This window comes from Pelodiscus sinensis, chromosome 2 (genome assembly GCF_049634645.1).
Source record: "Pelodiscus sinensis isolate JC-2024 chromosome 2, ASM4963464v1, whole genome shotgun sequence".
NCBI lineage: Eukaryota > Metazoa > Chordata > Testudines > Trionychidae > Pelodiscus > Pelodiscus sinensis.
Genome location: NC_134712.1, coordinates 79,363,320 through 79,377,790, shown reverse-complemented (window position 1 = coordinate 79,377,790; position 14,471 = coordinate 79,363,320). Strand labels below are relative to the sequence as shown.

The 14,471-nt window shown below is 42.9% G+C and overlaps 1 protein-coding gene across 3 annotated transcripts in view; it reads right to left on the bottom strand.

Moving 5' to 3' along the window:
• The window catches only part of ROCK1 (Rho associated coiled-coil containing protein kinase 1), a 145,628-nt gene that overhangs the window by 54,384 nt on the left and 76,773 nt on the right, over positions 1–14,471 (bottom strand). For all 3 annotated transcript variants that reach the window (XM_006139046.3, XM_075920910.1, XM_075920911.1), the window contains 4 exons: positions 12,757–12,895; positions 8,884–8,975; positions 7,856–8,015; positions 4,284–4,350 (listed from right to left, as the gene is read on the bottom strand). In XM_006139046.3, coding sequence (XP_006139108.1) covers positions 4,284–4,350; positions 7,856–8,015; positions 8,884–8,975; positions 12,757–12,895 — 458 coding nt within the window. The remainder of the gene's footprint in view (positions 1–4,283; positions 4,351–7,855; positions 8,016–8,883; positions 8,976–12,756; positions 12,896–14,471) is intronic.

The window sequence follows — 14,471 nt, the reverse complement described above, 5'->3', positions numbered from 1 at the left end:
TTCACCTGCGTCTAGACTGCAGCCGCATTCTTTCGAAATTAAATCGAAAGAATGCGGCTTTTCTTTCGAAGGTGGTAAACCTAATTCCACGAGGAAGAACGCCTTCTTTCGAAAGTGCTCTTTCGAAAGAAGGCGTTCTTGAAAGCAAACAGGCTTTTTAGAAAGAGAGCATCCAGACTCACTGGGTGCTTTCTTTCGAAAAAGCGGCTTGCTTTTTCGAAATTCCGCATGCAGTCTAGACGCTCTCTTTCGAAAGAGGCTCTTTCGAAAGTATCTTTCGAAAGAGGCTCTTTCGAAAGAGGCTTGCAGTCTAGACATAGCCCCAAGTCTTCACTCCTCATATTTTAAGAGCTACACAGAAAGGGACCGACAATTCCAACTGATATCCTGAAAGGACAAGTATCCAAGTGTTTTTCCTATGTATCCTGTCACCCTCCTCAAGCAACTTCTCAGGTGGGTTGTCTGAAGGAAAGTGTAGATGTGCTACGACTTTTTTTACAACAGAATGAAAATACTTTGGGGCAAGAGCTTTGTTTCAGGTCTCTTCCTGTATTCTGAGGGGTTAGACAACTATCAGTTATTGCAGGAAGAGGGATCGAAGGTCTACTCTTCTTGATCCCCACCCACCTCACTTCCTTCTGAATTTGTGCTTTGAGAAATTAGGTTATAAGGATGCATAGTAGGATTGAGAAAGGAGGTTCCACCTGACACCTGTCCATGCTCCTTCTGAATACTTTCTACAGGAACTATTCCTCTGCTCTGCTGGTATCTAATATTTGGGGAGAGACTCTAACACTTTATATATCTTAAATGGGAGAAATGTGTGAGGTTTTTTCATCTGCAGGATGTTTCCTCACTTCCTTTTTCTATCTGTTAGACTTTTCTTGCTATTCCAATGGAATGAAAAGGACACAGAATTCATATTCCACAACAGACTGAGAAGTTTGGCCTGCTGCTGCTGGTTTTATCATGTTGCTTCCACATAAATAGGCTACTTTGATGTATCCAGAGGTAGAGTAAAAGAGCTCTGTAACTGTCCTCTATCTAGATAAGACAGGATGCTGTGAGTTTATCAGACTCGCCACAAAGCTTTGAGATACCATGGAGTTCCCTAATCTCTGCCAGAGGAAGTGGACTCTATCCTGAGATGTTGGAATAGGCATGACAAGGAAATCTAAAGGTAGAATCCAACCTACTTCTGCTCAATAGAATGTGAGAGACCCTGGAAAGAAAAGATTCCTAAGCTGTACCCCTTTGACTTTATGGGTGGTGCCTAGCTTCATAATTTGGGGTGACAAAAGGTGGGACCCAGAAAAGCTTGTACATGGAAGAACCACTTTGCGTGATTGAGTCACACAAAAAATAAGGCTGGGTTAATGCATTAAGGTTCACTCAGACTTCGATAAGAAAGGGCATGGGAGTTAGAAGTAAATGAAGGGCTCCTTTCTGCCTACTTGCTCCTGTGAGTCTAGGTTACTCTTCTCTTTTTTTTCCCTCCATCTCTCATCATAATTACTATTCAAGGGAGCCCTTTGGGGGAGGCTGGTGAAGGGGAGCAATAGTTGTCCAAATCGACTGCTGAGGGTAGCCCAGGCATTTCTGTACTCAATCCTGCTGCTGTCTTTGGAGCAGGCTGCCTTGTGCTTCTGGGTGCCTATATGGTGTAATTCCCTCAGAAGCCTGCCCAGACATGCTATGCTAGCAGCTGCTGCAGCCAGTTACCTTAGCCTCTCTTCTAATAACTATCAAAGAGGTTTTGGCTAAAGTCTAAGGCTAAATACCACCCAGTAAAAGCCTAGAACTCAACAAACTGAGCAGTTAGAATAAATATATGTTTTCGTTACTTTTCAGTTTTTGTTTTGTATTCCAAGGCAAGGAGAGAGTCTGGAGAAGTCTGCCAACAATGGAGAAAGCAAATAAAAAAAAGCTCTCTAGAGTTTTAACCTCTTAGCTCCCAGGAGCTGCATACCCAGACTGGGCAGGGGCAGTCCCAAGGACACATGCGTGCCTCTCCTGCCCCTTCCTCTCAGTAGGAAGTCAGAGCTGGTGCTCCAGCATGCAGCTGTGTGGCTGAGGCTTAAGCCACAGCACAAGTGCCCCACTGCATGTGGGAAAGGGTGCAGATAAGCTCCCACCCCACATGTCACAGAAATATCAGCTTTCATGCTGTTTATGGTATGCATGCCGTAGGTTGCTGACCTCTGCTTTAGAATCTTAAAGTCAAATGCTATGAGGTTCTGAAGATCCTCATAACCTAGTGTATTCCCTGGAAATTGCAGGCACTCAATTCCTCCCAGAAGGCACACAGCATCTTGCATAATTACACAGGTAGACCTAGAAAGTATCTTGTGTTACATTTACTTGTAATACTATTTACAATGTTGTATCTAAGTGTAGGCCTGACACACAGTAGTAGTTACATAGACTTTATTTTATAGCTTTGTTTTATATAATTATGTAGATTTTGTTTACAAAGTTTTGTTTTATTGCTGCTGCTAGGTATTACAATATGTTGTGTATTATAAGTTAGTAAGAAATTGTTTAAAACTGTCTTTTTAACTTGTAAGTCTATAAGAAATCCTTCCTGTTCCTTTGAAAGAGAAATTGCTTTCTCTGAAATATCTGTAGGTAATACAGTATTTAAGAACTATAAGGCAGTGGTTCTCAAACTTTTTGGTCCACAGTCCAGCCCCGCTCAACACAAGATTTTCGTGGACCATCAACCAATCATCCATGATGACAAAATGGGTGCAAGAGCAGGCTGGGGATGGAGAGTCTGAGCAGGAAGATGGGTGCATAAGCAGGGAGTCTGGGCAGGAGGTAGGATGCAGGACTGGGATGGAGGTGAGGGGCCTGGGCAACAGAGATGTGTGAGACGGGGTTGGAGTCTAGGCATGAGTGACATGGGGAGGGCTTACCTGGCTCTGCACCCCCCACTGCTCCCAAGCATCTCCCTCAGCTGCTCCCATTAATAAAAGCAGCAAGGAAAGCTTTCTGGCGAGCTATTTCCTGCACTGCCGTTTCCCCAGCCAGTGGGAGCTGGTTACTCCTTCCCCCACAAGCCAGAGCCAGTCAACGAGGTTCAGGGCTCCAGACCCCATCCCCAACAGTAGGAAGCAGGCACTAGAACTCCAACCTAATGGGACGGGATGGTTGAAGCACTGGTGTGGGTATCCTATGCAGGCAGGCGGCACAGGAGGGCAGAGGGACAAGCCCCAAGCCTCCACAGACCACACTTTGAGAACCACTGCTATCAAGTCATCAAAAATAGACATAAATTAGAGCAAGTTCTGCAGTAGCCCCCTTTTTTTGTTCTTTCATTCAACTCTTTATCTTCCTCTGTATGGAGAACACCTTGTATTTCAATCTAATTAATAATAAATAGTAATAGAACAATTACAGATATGTGCTTAGGTATGGATATTGCTAGTGCCATCCAAGCCTACCACAACAGCTGTTAGAGCTTGTCAGAAAATTTTCTGATGGAACATTTTCAGTTTTGATATTCAGCAGCAATGGATTATTTTTTTCAAAAATTTCTATGGAAATCTGATTAATTTTATTCCTCCACCCTACAGCCTTCCTGGAAACTGGACCTTCCCAGGTTCAATAGGTCACCTGGCAAGGAGCTTGAGATCTTGGAATCTTTGCCTCTCAGTATCTTATTTGATGGGGAGCTTGAGAGGCTCTCAAGGTTACTTGGCAGCTCATGAGGCAAAGCTGCTCTGGAGCTGGGACTCCAATGGTATCCAGAGTAAGGATGTTAAAGGCTAGTCAACTATCCAATAAGCATTTTGTTATAGGATAGTTTTTTGCCTAGTCGATAGGCACTTCTGCATTCTTCCTTTGAAATGTACAAGAGTCTCCTCTGGGGCTTTTGTACATTTCAAAAGGAGGAATGCAGAACAATGCATACAGACTGGGACCAATTGGAAGTCCTGCTCACTCCGGGCTGCATATGGATGCCTTCACTGAAATGCACAAGAGTCCCCAGCGGCAAAGAAGGCACCCATGTGGAGTTTTAATTCAGTGAAAATTCTGAGTTCTTGGCATTTTTCAGTCTGATTCGGGGTAATTTTTTCTGAAATATCAATTCATTTTTCAGAACTGAAATTTTTGTTTTCCTGACCGCTCCTATAGGTCAGACTAAATAATTAAAATAAATGTAATAGTTTCCCGTATTTCAAAACACTAAAGCCATTTCATGTAATTTAAAGTTACTTCAGTATTTCAATATACAGTTTATGCACTATCAGTTTACACAAAACTTTCAAAATACATACCAGGCTTTTGTCTATACTGGAGCTTGTTCTGTTGTCATTTGAATTTTCTGCAGAGACAGATAAATACCTGTAACAAAATATTTAATTAAAATTATTTAAAAACAAGGTTATGAGAAAACAAACGCAAGCACTTTTTTCTATGTTAAGATGTAAACACATTTCTTTTAAAAACATAGTTCCTTTGTGTTAAGTAGAAATCTGCAGTTTTTACCATTTTACTAGGAAAAAGGTATTGGCTTTTCTCAAATGTTAAAACAAGAATTTTTGAAAACCACATTCAGGAGATACTGCAACTCAGGAATCCCAGGTCCTATTCCCGATTTTCAACAAGTGTGTGCTCTAGTGCTTATTAAGGATGTAAAATATTGAGTAAATTACTAGCCCTGTTGGGGCTCTTGTACATTTCAAAGAAGGAATGCGAAACTCCAGGTGCAGTCCGGGGACAGGAAGAAATTCTGCTCACTTCGGGCTACATGCGGCGTCCACATGGGGACTCTTGTGCATTTCAAAGCAGAAGAGCCCTCATGGAGCTCAGGGTCAGCGGTGGACTTGGAGTCCCCCACTAATCCCAGGCTCCATGTTGCGCTGCTGCTTTCAAATGCCACACAGCTGACTCCACGCAAATGCCACAGCAGCGTTTTAAAGGGGCAGCGCCGCACAAAGCCTGGGCTCAGCTGTGAAACGCCGCCATGGTGTTTCAAAGGTGCAGTACCACACAGCTGAGCCCAGGGTCAGCTCTGTGCTGCACCACTTTGAAATACCACCAGGGCATTTCAAAGCAGCAGCGCCGCATGGAGCCTGGGTATGGGCTCTGTGCAGCACTACCACTTTGAAGTACCCACTCTTCCCCTCCCCCTTTGCTGCCTCTATCGGATGGAGGTAGCGGGGGGGGGGGGGAGGGGATTGACTAGTTGACTCGGCTATCAGATAAGCATTTGCTTATCAGATGGTCAACTACTCCTTAACATCCTTAGTGCTTACATGTGATTCTCATCTCATCCACCCCATATTTGTCCCATTCAGGCTTCTATCTTTTATTGCTATGCACTCCGCCCCATCCCTTCTTATGCTCACTATTTATGCCCATCTTGATTCCAATCCCTGTTTCCATCTAATATCACCCCCAGAGTGGTCTCCTGTGCTTTATCCGATCAACCCCAGACTACTCCTACCCCCAGTTTGCTCCTTATTCCTTTCAATTAAAATCAGACCGTTTCCTCCAAAAAGCTTGAGCACCACCTCAAGGCACTAGGAAGGCAGGAAAAATAGCTTTCCTACTATTCATTCTTGTGTATCACATTACAGTGGTCCCTGTCAGCCAGGAGGAACAATTGCAGGGAAAGATGTTCTCAGTTCCTGTAGCCCCAGGACTAAGCATGATCATTCACTCTGTGCAAATGACATGTGCACAGCTTGGCTGGCATATACAGGCAGTCCCCGGGTTACATGGATCCGACTTACATCGGATCCCTACTTACAAACGGGGTGAGGCAACCCTGCACTAGCTGCTTCCCCCCAGCAGACCAGGGAGACGCGAAGCTAGCGCCCCCCCCGCAGCCCAGCAGACCAGGGAGACACAGAGCGGCTTTTCTCAGCAGACACCTCACCTTGAGAATAAAGGACTGAGGGAAGTGAGGTGTGGGAGAATAAAACTGAGCTCTGGAGAAATGTTTGGCTAGAGTTTCCCCTACAATATGTACCAGTTCCGACTTACATACAAATTCAACTTAAGAACAAACCTACAGTCCCTATCTTGTACGTAACCCGGGGACTGCCTGTACGTAACATACTTTGTGTAGATAAAGCTTGCACAGCACAAACAATCTTTAGAAAATTTAGCTGCCAGCCTCTAACAAATCACTAGTAAGCATATCTAAATTGTTATTTTCAAAGGGTTATAAATTTATCCGGAATTTGGGGAGATTTTCCACAGTGATGAAAAACATGCATCTGACACAAAGTTGAGTCACCAGCCAAATTTCAGGGCCTGGCTCCAAAGCACAGATGCACTACCATTTCTCTGTAATATATTTTAACACAGGCAAAACTATTTACTTTTTCCCTAACCACATTCTCAAACAGCTAACTTGATTTTTTTGCTCAAACTGTTAAAAAAATGCCTGAGGAATACATTGTCATGGAAAATATGTCTCAACAGCTAAGTTCAGCAAAACTTATAAGTAAAGCTAAACTTTAATATGGATATTTTTAGTAAAAGTCATGGACAAATAACAGGCAAAAAAACCCCAAAACCTGACAATCTTTTTTTTGGGGGGGGGAAGTAAGCACTGGGAATGGGAGCCCAGGGACAAGCTGCTGCTGCTCCATGAGGGACTGCTGCCTCTCCAGACATGGGTGGAGTGAGCACTTGGGGGACTCACTGTCCCTCTGGATGTCATTGGAGGGGCAGCCCCAGGTCACCTACAGTTCCAACCACTGCTGCTAGGAGTCACCAAGCTCCAGCTGCTTTGGCCATCCCGAAGCCACTGCTCAGGAAATCTCTCGGGCCAGCTGCATCAGCCACTACTTCTGTAGTCCTTAGGCTAGCTGCCCCAGGCTGACCGAGCCATGGCCAATGCAGTTGGCCACAGGGCTCGGACTGTTCCAGCAGTGGCTGGCTGAGGTACCACCCAAGCAGTTGGCTGCAGAACCATTTCAGCAGTGACAGGGTGTAGTTGTTCCTAGAGCTGTTTAAGCAACTGGTCCTGAGGCCTGCCACCCTAATAGCTGCGGAAGTCATGGAATCTGTGACTTTTACAACCTCTGACAGAAATGGAGCCCTAAAAACTTCGTTACAAGCAAGCGAAAACAGAGTCTTATAACAGAAGAAATTAAGCATCCATTAACGATTGTTGCTACCAACACCACCTAAAATACTGAACAGACATGTTCAAACTGTATGCATTGCTATTTGTATGAAATGATGTTGTTTAAAATCTTATGGGCAGAAAAAAAACCACCACATCAATTTAATGCTGGTGTTTTGAAAAACTTCAAAAGAATAAAAAGGCTAATAGGCAAAGTAAAGTACTGAAACTACTACCTTCACCACTGACAAGTTGGAATAAGAAAATTCCTTATTTGTTCTAGCACACGAGGTGATTTTCAATCTATTCTTTATCTTTTAGTTAGAAACTGAGCTAAAAGAAATTCCCCAAGCAAAGTCCAGAAACATCATCTTGGGAATAAAGTGAATTTGGCCTGTACTTAGCTTTCCATGCCCTGGGATCTCTGGTTTTGACTTCACCCCTCTGGCTCTGCAGAGACACTCACAAAACTAATCTTCAGCCTTTTGTATGGGATTCCAGCTGTATACATTTAAGTCCAATTACTACTGTGCCACTATACATATGGTTAATTCATAATTGGCAACACTGACCCAATTAAAAGCTTCCTGTAATATTTAAAAACACTACTGTCCTGTAGTGGTAGCAGTCTCATGTAAATATCACGAACTATGACACTAGAATTTTTCATTTTAAAATTGTCTATTATCTAAATATATGAAGAAGAATCAAAAATACAAAACTTGGTGACAATACACAACATTAATTTGTTTCCTCTATACTTACTGATGGTTGCTGTAGTATGTAAATCCTACAAAAGGTAGCTGGTTGCCAACAAATGCTTTTGGTATCGGGAATGTTTCTTCCTCTCCCTTGTCTTCTTCCAAATCATCAAAGTTACTAGTATCAATATCACTACTTAAATCAGGAACAACTGGTGCCACAGCTACAATAAAATAAAATTATCATAATTCCATTCAAATAACAACCAGATGAATGATAAATACATGTGTATATTATGACTAATATTAGAATTGTCCCTTCTGCTACACGAGTCAGAGTAACTAAATTTTGTGTAATTTTAAATAGCCATGTCTTGACATCTAGGGATTCCTGTGTGTCAGTAGGTGGACCAATGTGACAGTGTCATCTGAACAAACTTAGGTCCCGATCCTACAGTGCTACTCAGTGGGGCTTTGTGCAGGTGCATCAGTTCACTTTTGTGCTATGCAATACATAGGATCTGGGCTTCAACTTAGATCAAGCTAACCTTGGACAGCATGAAAAATCAAGAGAGGAGTTTAAAGACAAAACTGAAGAGCAGCCCAGTAAAGAATCACTATGTTCCTTAGTACAAGATCTTCTTGTGTGATCTAGCTCCTTTGTGCTACTCAGGCAGTGAAAGAGAGGCAGAAAAACGCCAATTTGATTTCTGCTAATGTTGATGAGATCTTAATTAGAGCAAAGAAAGCATAGTTGATTCACACACCAACCGTCCCTCCCCTCTTGCATTTTTTGAAATTTACAAGCCCAGAATAACTGCCCGCATCTACACACGGCAGTGAAACGGGAGTTCAAAATAAAGTCCTATTTCAAACTACCTCTTATTCCTCCTGCAATGAGGTTAACAGGTAGTTCAAAATAAAGCCCTATTTCGAACTCCCATTTCACTGCCACGTACAGAAGCAGGCAGTTATTCCGGGCTTGTAAATTTCAAAAAATGGCGCCCGGCCGGGAAGATGCAAATCAAGCACAGGAATAGGCTGCAAGTGTAGACATACCCTATTATTGCTTCTGTATAAAGAATTACTCACCGTCTCTAAGAGTTTCCCAAGCCCACTGATCATTTTTGAAGAAGAGGTGTCTCTTGATTTCGTCTACGCCATTTCGTCCTAACCTTACTTCCCTGTAAAGATGTTTAAAAAAATACCATGTAAGATTTTTCCCTTTCTTTAAACATGAGTGGTTCAAATGTCCTACCTACTATTTAGATGCAAGAGCTTACACCTGTTAACTAAGGGGCATTTAAAAGCTCTAGTTTCTCCGAAGTTGTGACATGGAATGCCCTATACCAGCAAAAGTAGGTTCATGGGATTTCTTCCCTTCATCCCAGATTGCTATCTGGTCTTAGGCCTTGTCTAACATGGGAAAGTTTTATCGATTACACTGATGTATAGTCATATCTGCATAACTAGAGCCCTACAAATCCATGCACATCTGCAGGTAATCACATTCCTAGATCATTTTTATAGATGCAAATGTAGATATCAATTCTGTATCCACATAGGGCTCTATGCATAACACTGCTTCCTCCCTGCCCACACACATAAATATAGACACTCATTCCGGTATAACTGGCCTTTTTGGTTTATCTTAAACCAATATTGCTACTCTTATAACCAACATAAGCTAAGCAAACAAATCAACTAATCAATCAATTACATTCTTACTCTTCAATTAGAGTACTTAAAGGAGAGGTCATACTGATAATTATATTCAATTAAATTCACACCTTTGTGTACAGGCAGTCCCCGAGTTACGCGGATCCGACTTATGTCGGATCCGCAGTTCCGAATGGGGATTTCTCGCCCCGGAGAACTAGAGCAGCAGGACGCCTGGTCCCGCCGCCCGCCTTCTCCGGGGCGAGAAAAGCTGCTCCCCGTCTCCCTGGTCTGCTGGCAGAGCCAGCAGACCAGGGAGACGGGAGCAAGGCGGCGGAGCACCGGGGGCCGGACCCGCGGCCGCTTCCAGATCAGCTGGAAGCGGCGCAGGTCCAGCCGGGTGCTCCGCCACTTTGTTCAGCGTCTCCCTGGTCTGCAGACACTGAACAAAGCGGCGGAGCACCCGGGGCCGGACGTGCACCGCTTCCAGCTGATCTGGAAGCGGCCGCAGGTCCGGCCTCCGGTGCTCCGCCGCTCTGTTCAGCGTCTCCCTGGTCTGCAGACCAGGGAGACGCTGAACAAAGCGGTGGAGCACCCGGCTGGACCCGCGCCGCTTCCAGATCAGCTGGAAGTGGCGCGGGTCTGGCCCCGGGTGCTCCGCCGCTTTGTTCAGCGTCTCCCTGGTCTGCAGACCAGGGAGACGCTGAGCAGAGCGGCGGAGGACCCGGGCCGGACCCGCAGCGCTTTCAGCTGATCTGGAAGCGCCACGGTTCGGCCTGGGTCCTCCGCAGCTTTGCTCCACATCTCCCTGGTCTGCTGGGGGGGAGGGGGAGCGCAGCTAGTGCTCCCCCAGCAGACCAGGGAGACGTGGAGCAAAGCCGGGGGCCTGTGGTAGAGCAGGTGGGGCACTGCCGGTTGGTCCCGCAGCACCGCTCCTTGGCGCTACTGGACCAACCCAGCAGCACCCCAGCTGCTCTGCCCCAGGCGTCCCAAAGTCAGCCGCTGCTGAAACTGACCAGCAGCTGACTACAGGAAGCCCGAGGCAGAGTTGCTCTGCCCTGGGCTTCCTGGAATCAGCTGCTGATCAGTTTCAGCAGCAGTTGACTTGGGGACGCCTGGTGTTCTTACCTTGAATCTGTATGTAAGTGGAACTGGTGTCCAGATTCAGCGGCTGTTGAAACTGATCAGTTTCAGCAGCGGCTGATACCAGTTCCGACTTACATACAAATTCAACTTAAGAACAAACCTACAGTCCCTATCTTGTACGTAACCCGGGGACTGCCTGTATACAAATAAACCTTTCAGTGTTTACAAGGCTATACACTATCAAATCACAGCTGAAGACGTGTGTCTCTGAGAACCTGGACCTCAATGTCACTGTTGAAAATCAGTGATTCTATGAAACTCAGTTTAACTTGCTAAGGAGAATCAGGCCCATTATCTTTTGTCCAAGTTCTTTATGATAAAAACAGTGTTCACTGACAGCATTCACCCAACGTCAGAAGGAGCAGAACTAACCAATATATGACCATCAATAAAAATGTTTCACATGACGCACTCAGCTTTCTCATGTAGCATTTCCATATGCAGACCATTGTTACTTGGCAACAATGCAAAAGAAAATTGAGAAAAAAAGATACGGGGAAAAAAAAGCAATTACAAGTGGGCACAGGGAAAAAGACCAGGAAGTCAAGACAAGGATAAAAAACTAAGACTGAGAAAGATGAAATCAGAGGAAGAGAAACAGATAACAATATTACGTCAGAAGTAAAGACAAGGATAAAAAACTAACACTAGTATACCACATAAAATGTTCACTCTAAAATTGAAATCAATTATTATAATTACATTTTTGGTAGTCCACCAGACTACAAAGAAGTAAAATCAATTACCCTTATAATAATCTAAGAAGTTCTGAAGTAATAGAAAGCTGCACTTAAAAATTAGGATTCTTTCTTCTCTTGCTATTCACCTAGGGTGTGTCTAGACTACATGCCTCCTTCGACGGAGGCATGTAGATTAGCCAGATCGGAAGAGGGAAATGAAGCCGCGATTAAAATAATCGCGGCTTCATTTAAATTTAAATGGCTGCCCCGATCTGCCGATCAGCTGTTTGTCGGCAGATCGGGGGAGTCTGGACGCGATGCCCCGACAAAGAAGCCTTTCTTCATCGACACAGGTAAGCCTCGTGAAACCAGGTTTACCTGTGTCGATGAAGAAAGGCTTCTTTGTCGGGGCATCGCGTCCAGACTCCCCCGATCTGCCGACAAACAGCTGATCGGCAGATCGGGGCAGCCATTTAAATTTAAATGAAGCCGCGATTATTTTAATCGCGGCTTCATTTCCCTCTTCCGATCTGGCTAATCTACATGCCTCCGTCGAAGGAGGCATGTAGTCTAGACACACCCCTAGATAGTTGATTGTGTTGGAGCCTGGATAATATTTAATCCCATGCTCTCAAAATCTGAGGAGAAAAACATTTGGAATGTCCAGAATTAAACTTTCCCATATCATCTTTTATGGAATTTAAAATATTGATTTCTCATCTACATTTACACAATTAATTACCAGGTGAGCATGTAATTCTATTTAAGGATTAGCAATTAATCTAAAAATCAAGCAACATCCATTTAGCAATGTAGGAAATGTATCAAATTGCCAATTAAAAAATTACCATGACAAAAACACTTTTCATGTGTACAAACTGAATTAAATGTGATGTTATGGCACAATACCAAAACGACATGTCAAATTTTTGTTTGCAGGCCCTACTGACGAGAATGGAATATCATTTGAGATGCTAGAAACTGAACCAACAAAGTTCTCTGGTTCTACTGCCCTTATCACCTGGGAAATCAGAATGAGATACACAGAGAGGAACTTGTAATTTAAAGGAAAAGCCTAGCTAAGCTTGTACAGAAGCAGAAGATTAGGTGAGACTCAATATGCAGGTTGTTAGTTTTCTCTAAATAGAGTAGTGTACAGGCTCCTTTTTGTGAGATTCCCACCCAAGAAACGTAAAGAGAAATGAGGGTGGGAAAAGAGGAGGGAAAAAAAGTGGAAGCGGCTAAAGCCGATAGAGGTGCTCTTAGAGAAACAAGAAAACAGACAGAAAGTACAGCTGGTCTCACAACTGTGACAGTGTCTATAAATATATTTCACAGAGGTCAGAACAACTGATTTTTTCAATATTGTTCAACAATTTATCGTTTATACACAATCTATTTTTTTGTTTTGTACAAGAGAAGAAAGTGTCATTAACAAAAACCAATTTTAAATTCTGAACAAAATTTGGAGCTATTTTACCTGTCAGTTAGGAATGCACATATAAGGCTTTTTGCATCTTTAGAGATATCATTATCATCAGGGAAGGTAAGAGAATTCTTATGGTTCATAATTTTACTATATGTTCCAACCAAGGAATCCGCATAAAATGGTGTATCGCCTGAAGAAATAGAAATAAAAAGTTAAATATCTCAAAATAAAATATAAATAGCAAAAGAAACGGAAGTATAATTTAAAACATTATATTTCTTTATCATATTCTGTGCCTTTGAAGACACTCAGTGCTCATACTCAATTAAAAGTGAACACATTCTTCATTTTAAAACTTCAATAAAAACATCAAATAGCCCCCAGATTTGAATTGGATAAGCACATCACTTTCTTAATTTGATATTTGACATATAATATGCAAGTTTCAATTTTTGTGCACATTTATTTTAGACATTAATAAGTATTTTCAGACTCCATAGCAAATCTAATGCCTAAGGAAATCTGAAATATTCAATAACATCCTTTTAAATCACCTAAGGTTTTCAGACAGCGCTACAAAAGAAAACACAATGAAGATGGCTGATCAGCTGTTTGTCGGCTCAGGGCGATAGTCTGGACGCGCAGGTGTCGACATCAAAGGTATTTGTCGACCACCCAGGTATGCCTCCTGGGATGAGCTGTTTGTCGGCTCAGCGCAGCAGCCATGTAAATTTAAATGAAGCGGCGATTATTTAAAACGCCGCTTCATTTTACTATGCCTGGTAGCCTAATCTACCTGCCTCTGGCGACAGAGGCATGTAGTCTAGACGTACCCTGAGTTAGTTGATCTTGCTGTGACTGATGGTTAGTTTATTTGCTCAATTATTTGCCTGATTTTGGTTTAAGTAGCATTTTTGGTGGGTGGCTCTTGCTACAATATATTATAGGCAAAATGACTGATATAAAATTATAGCTACATAAATATACTCAGATGTCATTGAGTTGGGTTCATCAATAACCACAATAAATTAAGTCTTACTAATATAAGCATCGCATTTATAGGAAAAACATTGTGATGATTCCTTTTGTTCATATCAAACAAAATTGTTAAGGTGCTTACTGTTCTGTAAGACTTCAAGAAAGTAGTATTCTAAGTTTCTAAAATGTCCACTACTGAAGTGCTGACAATATTTTATTAGGGGGGGGATTCTCAGTTCCCACTCTCCTCAGCCTGTGATGAACAGGCACATGCATAACTATATGTTTGCAAAAAGAAAGAGAAAATGAATATACTCATTTATTTGCCCATTTTTTAAAAAATGGTCTCTCATAACCATGACCATTAACACTGGGCCAAGCTATATGAAGTGCACTATGCTCAAATTTTTATATCGTTTCCGAATAATAGACCAGTGTATAGATACAGCAAATAATTCAACTTGTTTCATCTGAAATGAGAGAGAAAGTGAGTTAAGAACTTCTAGGATCACCAGAACTAGGCTTCCTTGCAAAACATCTTTGAAAATACCTGCTACTTGATGCATTTCAGTGCATTCCACAGGCCATCCCATCCGCCCCCTCCCCCCCGACAGGGAAGTTTTTGCAGTATCTGCGATAAGAATAAAAGTACATCAGAAGCCAGGAATTCTATCTATACAGGCAGTCCCCGGGTTACGTACAAGATAAGAACAAACCTACAGTCCCTAAGTTGAATCTGTATGTAAGTCGCAACTGGAGTCCAGATTCAGCCGCTGCTGAAACTGACC